Below are 9,914 nucleotides of genomic sequence, written 5' to 3'. Positions count from 1 at the left end.
TCTATGCTATGACTTTTTATGACATTCTATGCTATGACTTTTTATGACATTCTATGCTATGACGTTTTATGACATTCTATGCTATGACGTTTTATGACATTCTATACTATGACTTTTTATGACATTCTATACTATGACTTTTTATGACATTCTATGCTATGACTTTTTATGACATTCTATGCTATGACGTTTTATGACATTCTATGCTATGACGTTTTATGACATTCTATTTTATGACATTCTATGACGTTTTATGACATTCTATGCTATGACTTTTTATGACATTCTATGCTATGACTTTTTATGACATTCTATGCTATGACGTTTTATGACATTCTATGCTATGACGTTTTATGACATTCTATGCTATGACTTTTTATGACATTCTATGCTATGACTTTTTATGACATTCTATGCTATGACTTTTTATGACATTCTATGATATGACTTTTTATGACATTCTATGCTATGACTTTTTATGACATTCTATGCTATGACTTTTTATGACATGAGTTGACATTCTATGCTATGACTTTTTATGACATTCTATGCTATGACTTTCTATGCTATGACTTTTTATGACATGAGTTGACATTCTATGCTATGACTTTTTATGACATTCTATGCTATGACTTTTTATGACATTCTATGATATGACTTTTTATGACATTCTATGCTATGACGTTTTATGACATTCTATACTATGACTTTTTATGACATTCTATGATATGACGTTTTATGACATTCTATGCTATGACTTTTTATGACATTCTATGATATGACGTTTTATGACATTCTATGCTATGACTTTTTATGACATTCTATGATATGACTTTTTATGACATTCTATGATATGACTTTTTATGACATTCTATGCTATGACTTTTTATGACATTCTATGCTATGACTTTTTATGACATTATATACTATGACTTTTTATGACATTCTATGCTATGACTTTTTATGACATTCTATGCTATGACTTTTTATGACATTCTATGCTATGACTTTTTATGACATGAGTTGACATTCTATGCTATGACTTTTTATGACATTCTATGCTATGACTTTCTATGCTATGACTTTTTATGACATGAGTTGACATTCTATGCTATGAGTTTTTGCACTTAAATGCACGACTACTACAGTTTTTCTTCAGTCATGCTTCTCTTGTGTAGCAAATAGACTCTAACCACATTTCGTTGTACAACCATGTGACGCATACTGACAATAAATTATCATTATAGTCATATCTCTTGAAGAGTTTTTTATCACTTTTTATGACATACTATATTTCATGACTTTGTAGTGACATACTACTATGACTTTTTGTTAATTCATTAATTAAAAATACAATATATAATTACATTTTAATGCTATACAATTACCTTTTTGACATTTTCTACGACATACTATACTATGATTCTTTTGACATTTTATGACATAATATACCATGACTTTTTTAATGAAAACACCCAGAACCAAATCACTTATTATTTAGCCTTTATTAAATAATAATAACATTAAAAAAGAAATTCTTCTGTACAAAGTCTACAAACAACAGTTTGAGTTATCTGGCCAGTGCCGTAGGTGTGTGTATGTCTTAATATAGTGTGCATTTGCCTGTGTGTGTTTCAGGGTGTATATGTGTGTATCCATCGAGACAGAAGAGGTAATGCTATCTTGACTTCCAGAAGGTCAGAAGGTAAAAGTGTGAGAGAGAGAGAGAGAGAGAGAGAGAGAAAGAGACATAATAAGCTCCAAGGCACTTGGAAAATGGTCCAATGAAAACGCAGTTTGATGGACAAAAAAACCCTCCATCTCTCTCTCTCCATTGTTCTCTCCCTTATCTCTCCTTCTATGATCATCTTTCAACACCTTTTAATAACCCCCCCTATTATATTTTTTCATTTCATCCCAATGGTTCTCCTGGCTATATCCATGCATGCCCTCAGACAAGGAGAGATGACAGAAAGGCAGAAAGAGAGATGGAGCAACAACAAATGTGACATGTTTGATTCTTTTCCCACCCCTATGCATGCTCTCTTCTGCTCTTTCAATGTATCCCACAGAGGACAGCAACTTAGATTCAGTAAAACACAAAAATTACTTTCTGTGATTGACCTTCATCTGCTGTGGCCAAGCAGGGTGAGAAAGAAAAAGACGACAGGACAGCATCTGGTCCTCCAATTACAGTTTCTAAGATGTCTGTCTAGGTCACTGACTCTCCCTTACTATCTGTCTCTTGTATTGTTGTCTTTGTTTGTCGTTCACTCCGAGTCGTGGTTGTGTGTCTCTCTATTTCACATTCCACCTGACCTGCTGACAGTCTCATTAGATGTTTGTTCATCTTATTGGCTGTCTGTAGCCACAATGCAACAGTCTCCCATGATTTACATTCATATGTACAGAGTACGTACCTTCAGACGTACAAAATTGGTATTAAAGCGGATTCAAGTTTGTTTTTTAAGTCAGTGTTGACTTCCAAAACCTTTACAAATCGCTTCGAGTTGTCTTACCATGACCATAAAAACTCAAAATATGTTTTAGTATTCAAAACTGTATAATGTAGAAAAAACATTAGCTGCAGATATGCTTAAGTTATATGTTGATATTTAACTATTTGGGAGGCACTAAAGGTAACCTGTGGAGTTTTCTAGAAAACAAAAAGTTACATTTACATATTGTGTGTATCTTTGAAGAAATGTGTTGAATGCATTTCCTTCCTCATAAAAAAACAATTGCAAAGCAATTTTTCCCCTCTAATAAATACAAATTCTTGCTAGCTTGCGGTCTTCTTCTCCTTTGCTTTTTCATGTCATGTAACCGCTGCCAACTGTTAATCACTGGAATAGTGTGAAACCATGTTGCTGCATGCTTGTGTGCATGCATGAGATACAAACAAAATGGAAATGTTGCTCAGTAGCGCTACTAGTGGTCAAAAACTCCACGGGGTACCTTTAAGTTTCCACCAAAATGTGTGAAAGCTGAAGCCAAATGCTGACACATGAATGTAACTGTTGGGAGAAAGCTGCATAATGCCAAAATGTTTGATGTTTGTTGGATAAATGATGAGACTTCTGCTGCATGTTAACATAACCGCCATATTTTGTTTCTCTTTCTTCCTGTCTGTCTCTCTTTGTCTCTCTCTCTCTGTATGTGTGTCTCCTCCTGTTCATCAGTCTCTCCAGCAGCACTGGCACTCCTCGATGGCTGTCCTCCGATACAGCGTATACTGTAGTTTAGCTTAAGGCTCGATTGTGTGTCCAAGAAAGTCAACGGTATTTCCACTCTCCTCCTTTAGTCATCCCTTCTTCTTCTGTTTTTTTTTTTTAAAGCGTGCTTCATTCAGAGGGGTGACGCCACGAGCGGCGGATAAAAGGCAGGATGATTCATCACTCAGTCCGTTCTCCACCCTGCCTCTTTTAACACTTGTTCTGACCCCCTGTGCACATACACAGCTCTTTGGCAATCCATAGGTTGCAATAAAACAATCACTGACATTTTGTTCACACAGTGTCTGTCCATCATTTGGGCATCATACAGTCTGAAAAGCAAAAAAATATAGATATATACCAAAGACAAACCCTATAATACTGAATCTAAAGCACGACTCCATAACAGCATGTTAGATTTAGATAAATCTCTGATTTTCTGTCTTCCATCTTTCTTTACCTTTCCTCTACTCTTTTAAAAGACTGATCATCTATAGTGGAAAATGTGTGAAAATAGAAAAGGGCTGAAGTAACAATTAAGACCATGAAGTCCAACACAATGCTAAAGAAAGTCTAAAAATGGCGTAAGAGCTCTACAGGGCGGCTACGAACTGAAGCTGGCATTTCTTTAACTTTTTTTTCCCAGACACAAGTCTAAAACATAACAAAAACAGTCACCATTACTCTTCTATGCCACTGGTTTCACAAAGCACAGACCAAGAGCAGACAAAGGAGCGAGCGAGTGCCATGTGGCGGGCTAATGGACATTTGAAAGTCCCAGAACTCATATCTAAAACTTTCAGAAACAAAACAAAAAGAAAATGTCCTTTTTCATCCTCTTTTTCTTCTTCACCTTTAGAAATCTAGATTCATTAGAGTAGTGTGGGTTTGATATCTTTTAAACTTCTTTAGGGGGATAGGCATTCGCTTGATATGTGTTGATTTCAGTCACAAGTACCCACATTAAATGGTCCACTGGTGCTGAAGTCTTCACCAACAGTCAGAAGCTGGAGTTTTTTTTTTTTTGTATTTCAGCATGCCGTCTCGATTGGCCACATTCAAATTCAAGCCGATGAGGACAAAATGACTTCTGCAAAGTAGTTAATGAAATTCTCTTCTTCATTAAGAATTCCATTACCAACATTTTAACCAAACACCCCAGACTGTGCTGTCATTCGTGGTCCAAATGTCCAGATTGTCAAGGGTGCTGTAGTCTTTCTCCTCGCTTCATTGCAGTGGCGGGGGTTTGTTATATTCTATGGTAGATCTGTCATTCATATTCATTCCTTCATTCATTCACAGGCTTTTTATCGAGCAGGCTCTCTCCTGCAGGCGGAGGAGATGTGGTACTGTGGGAAGGGGGGAACTGGGGTCAGGTGTTCCCCCAGTTTAGGCCTCATAGCATGTGGGGGATATCAATGTCACAAGTTCCCACTGGCACACAAATAGGGGGAACTCTGGGATGAATGTTACCCCTTTTAGACATCAGAGCAGGATATTAGGAAAGTTGACACTGGGGATTGAAATAACAGATAGTGCTTCCTTTTTGTGTTTTCTTTGTCCAAACCGAGAACAGAACAAATTTACTTCTGCAGGAGCTCACGGGACGTGTCTTTCCCCCCATCGTTTTCTAGAATTCTCCTCCTCGTCTTCATGCCTCTGAGCAGCACCTCTGCTGGTTTATCTTCACTTTATGCTTAATCCCGTCGTACAACTCAAAGTTGTAGTTCTCCAGTGTCGTGGAGGAGCGCGAGGAAAGGCCGCTGTAGGAGCACGTGCAGTAGAGGAGCAGTCCTGCGCAAACGGCACCCATCAGCACGCCCAGCGAGCTCATCACGATGATGGTGAGGAGGATGGGGTCCAGCGTGTACAGCCAGGCGTTGTCCTTGTCTTTCTCTGACACCAGGGTGACGGAGGAGGGGTCCACATCAGAGGAGGAGGGGGTCGAGAAGGAGGACGGCCAACCTGGGAAGACATAGTCTGGAGACAAAACAGGAAACTTTAGAGAAAATATCTAAACATAATTAAGTTTAAGAGCAATATAATAATCACTGTGATTTACTACAGATAATGGTAAATGTTAAAATTGTAATGTAATGGGAGCACAAGCTGAGAAGAGTCAGAAAGTCAGAACCGACTCAGTAATGTCACTTATACAGCAATGTCTATCGTAAATTAGCTAGCATTAGCCACAACAGGCTACTGCTTATTCCACACTCAGTCAGGCTGTAGCAGCAAATCCCTTGAGTGTAATGAACTGAGCAAGGGTGCGTTTTACTGCTTATGGATTACATTTTCAATGTTGGATTGTGGTTTTTCTTCCTTCAACAGTCGCATAGCCTCGCTTTAAGAATTCAACTGTATCGGAGGCAAATATCCCGACGTCATGGCCGATTAATTCAAGAACAGCTAATTCTGTTACCCCAGTTGTTATTGTTGACTTCATAAGTTTGGAAACATAATGCAATTAATTACTTTTAAGGTGCTCTCCGGTGTGTCTTGTGTGTGTTGAAGTGTGCACATCTAGCTGGCATAAGCGATCAGGCTAATCCACTTAATGAATGTATACACATGAACAAGCCAATCCGCAATTAGGTACTGCATTTAGAGTGTTTTATGGCAGAACACAGTACACAGACACACACACACAGACACACACACACACACACACAGCGGATAGCAATAAACAGACAGTAAACAGACTTGTTTTGTGAGGTAAAGGCTGAGTACTCTTCTTGTATCTGTCAAGGGGCTGGGAGAAACAAGGGATAATACCACATGCATGTGGGCACACACACACACACACACACACGGAAAGTAAACCGTGATTGTTACAGACAGATGTTTTCTAGGTGCCCAGGAGGAAGTTGTCTGTCTCACTTTGTCTGCCACAGAACATGAAAGAGGAGGAGAGGAAACACACGCCAACATGCCCACATGCACACACATACTGTCTCACACACACACACACACACACACACACACACACACACACACACACACACACACACACACACACACACACACACACACACACACACACACACACACACACACACACACACACACACACACACACACACACACACACCAGAGGTTGTCTGTCACTGTTGCCACAGGCTTTTTTTTCTTGTGGAATCACAAGTAAAACGAAGAGCCATGGGCATGCCTCTGCTTTAAGAGCTATTTCACTAGTATTTGGGTGAGACTTGTAAAACGGCCAGTGCAGCCTCGGGCTGAGACGACAGGGAGAGAAGGGGACTTCAAACCTCACCTCCATTGTTGGGGGGCTTGTGGTTGTAAACATGATCGTTTCCAAAATCCATAGGCCTGGGATCTGTTAAAAAGATCAGAAGAGAACAGTATTAATCTCAAACATCCAGTCAAGCCAGAGCTACTCAAGAGTCCACAACATGTTGTGATACCATCACTCCATCCCTTATGTTGTCAGCTCACAAGCTACATTTGTAGATGGAAATCAAACTACACAAACAGCTGAAAGAGTTCAAAGAGTGAGGGATCTTGTTCAGACTGTGTGAAGATATCAGGCAAAGAGATCGCCTACAGTTTAAACCGTGTTATTTATTTATTTAGAGAGAGAAAGAGAGACTGAACGGTGAAAAAAAAGATACCCACAACCGTTTCATAGAAAAATATCACTTTTATTACCTTCACATTCCCCACAATATATTTTCTTTTTATTCCAAGACCATGAAATTCAACAAGCTAAAATACCACATTCTATTTCTGAGGCAGGCCGAAGTGCAAGGCTTTAAAGGGTCTGGAAGCTCAACTCTGCTGCAATTCAGTTTTTATTCAAGGCAAATTATATTACAATCCTCAGGAAAAAAAAAGACCAATATCTGAGCAGCTGATAATCATTTATTGCTGTGGCAAAGCAACCAAAAATGTATTATGGAGTGAAACCGTAATAGATATTTAAAGGACATGAGGTGAAAAACTAATTTAGTTGATATGAAAAAAAGATACGGAGCCTCATTTCCTCAGTTAGATAAGGCCAATTTTTTCTATGAGACAATTTTAACATGTGGCATCCAGACTTAGGTCTTCTATAAACAGCCTTTACGAACTTCCAATACTCTCCCGTCTGTAAATGATAAGAGGTGAATAATTTTAAATGAGACCTGCCATCTGTGAAATGAAGATATCTGCTCATGTATTAAATATGAGGTAATTTCCTTGAAGTTAAAAAAGTGAATCAATGAAATCTTTAATTGTTTAAAATTGACCCAAAGCTGGCTTCCAAACCCAACAAGAGAATAAACAAAATAAATTACAGCAACCAATAAACCCTACGCTGAATGGAACGTATTCATTCTCTGATGTTGATGGTTGTTGGGAATTTGATTATTTAATTATTTGATTATGGGATTGAGCATGTGTGCCTCGGGGTTTTGTATGTTTCTCCGGAGTTCAATATTTAATTTGCTTTAAGTGCACAACCGTAAAATCCAGCGCAAGTCAAACAGACAATCATAAAGTTGAGGTCTTTCTTTCACAGAGGCAGAGAGGAAATACATCAATGAGGTGGCTGAAGCCAGGGATGAACGTTTAAGCGGTTTACCACTTCAAGGCTGGTTTTGTTGAGCTCGAGTCTAAACTAGTCACAGTTTGAATTTAAAACTAGTTGAAGTTCATCCCTTGCTGAGGCCATGTTCCAGAAAGGCCAGTCTGTGCTGCATCCAACAGATTTACATGAAGAAAGGTTTCTGATCAGTAAACAAAACTCAATTATTTGAACAAGAAATCAAAGAACAATAACATCATCGATTCATTTGATTAAAAATGACATAATCAAGGTAGGTTTTACAAAATAAATCGCACTTCACCCCTAAAATGTGAGATTTCACATCACCGAAATTGAGGGCGAAAGGGGAGAAATGAGAACAAAGGAGCACACGCCTAGAAAACTTCAACATGTCTTCAAATGTTTGTCTGAACCACCCAACTAAATAAAACAATGCTGTCATGTTATTATATATATAAAAAAAAATGCTGTTACTGTGCAGAATGGGCAGTTTGCCCTTAAACACCTGCTTAGCTGAATATGGCTAATCCCAGTAGTCACACTGTAAATTACATTATCTTCTGGAACTCTTACTGAAATGCACTCGCCATGTAAGACTGCACTTAGTGTAGTACATGCACATGGAAGCATCTAATCAGTCTTCTGGTAAATGTACGGTCTCACAACAGACCCTCAGGGCTCTAACTTATCCTTTCTCACAGTCAACGAAACATTAAATCAACGGGAGAAAAGCAAAAGAAGCAGGATAAAGAAAAGACAGATGCTCGGACACTCTTTGGACGACTGTTGAACACTTTCTAATGATCCTGGCTTAAAGCCCGAAGGCTAGGATCCTGAGAAGAATCATCACGCGGATCTGAAAGGAGATTAAAACTCCCTGTAGCCCCATTTTATCTCCACTCTCCAATTAGCAAAGAGAGGAATAAAAAGAGGGCTTTTTTAATTCAGGAAAAGACATGGATGGCTCTTTGGCACCATACGCTGTTCCAGTGGGGGCCCGAGGACCTGTTAGAGTGCTTTCACTCGTAATATTTCTCCAGGAGCAGAGAAGGAGGAGGGCAGAAAAAAAAAGAAAGGCCTGAGGGCTAGAAATGCTTACCGCAGGGTTTTATGAATGCAATAAGCTCCATTAACTAATTAGAAATATTAAAGGGCTTCAAAGTAGTCTGTGATGGAGAAGGGAGAGGGAGGTGAGGGGAGGTTGATTTAAAAGCGCTGCGTGAAGAGACGCCAGCACATTTTCCAAATCTTGCAAAAAGTTTGACGGAAAGAGAGAGAGAGAGAGAGAAAATGAAAGAGAAAAGTGCACGGGTAGCACAACATAAATACAGTCATATATCATTTCTCTGTTTGAATTTCGGACCTACATTGATTGGGTTACAGCGCAGGGCCGCTACAGTGAGTCATGTGATGTGTAAATCATGCACAAGTCGATTGAAATGGAAGGGAGAGGGACATGAAAGCATAATATAACGAAAATACTTGTTGACTCAAGCACAAAACCACATTTTACGAGACACAATTTGATGGAACAAGTCAATATGGAGAGCTGCAGGTTTGTGTTTGTTAGATTGTGTGCGTGCAGTGAGTTTAATGTGTGTCTCCATCACACTGTCCATTCTGCCAAAAGACTTCTTTCATCTGCTTTTGTGTTTGAAACAACCTGCCCTCCTCCTTCAAGTCTTTCCCTCCTTCAATCCAAACTGCAACCTGCCTCCCTGTCAGCCTTCCTCTCGGAGCACAAGAAAAATCTATCTTTAGAAAGTATAGAGAGCAGGTTTTTTTTTTCTCAAAACTTCTTTCATCTTCCTCCATCTCTGGGCGCATTCTTTGGAGGGAAAGGGGGCTCGCTTAATGGGCCCTGCTCCTCTGAGAGATGTTGCTCTCCTCCTTTTCTGCCTCTCATTTTCTCTCCAGTTTTTTTTTTACTGGGAGGATTTGCAACGAAGGGAAGGAGTAGAATAGGAACAGGCGGGTTTTGATAAAAAAGGCTGGGGGATTTGAGCATGAACAAAATGGTGCAGGGGGGGGGGGGGGGGTAGCACACAACATAAAATGGTGAGCTGCTGAGAATCCCAGGAAATAAGCACCACAGTGGTGCGCCCAGTTTCACAGACGTGGATCTGACTAGAAGTTGATACTGGGCTTTT

General features: G+C 39.4%; 1 protein-coding gene across 1 annotated transcript in view; it reads right to left on the bottom strand.

Moving 5' to 3' along the window:
• Nucleotides 1-1,486: 1,486 nt before the first annotated feature.
• LOC142969648 (neuropilin-2-like) overlaps nucleotides 1,487-9,914 on the bottom strand; it is a 91,114-nt gene continuing 82,686 nt past the window's right edge. The window contains exons 17-18 of the mRNA XM_076109654.1: nucleotides 6,490-6,552; nucleotides 1,487-5,195 (exon numbers count right to left, since the gene is read on the bottom strand). Coding sequence (XP_075965769.1) covers nucleotides 4,867-5,195; nucleotides 6,490-6,552 — 392 coding nt within the window. The 3' untranslated portion in view covers nucleotides 1,487-4,866. The remainder of the gene's footprint in view (nucleotides 5,196-6,489; nucleotides 6,553-9,914) is intronic.

The sequence above is a fragment of the Anarhichas minor genome, unplaced genomic scaffold (genome assembly GCF_050575085.1).
Source record: "Anarhichas minor isolate MPS153535 unplaced genomic scaffold, ASM5057508v1 ptg000004l, whole genome shotgun sequence".
Lineage (NCBI taxonomy): Eukaryota > Metazoa > Chordata > Actinopteri > Perciformes > Anarhichadidae > Anarhichas > Anarhichas minor.
This window is presented reverse-complemented; position numbering and strand designations above follow the sequence as displayed.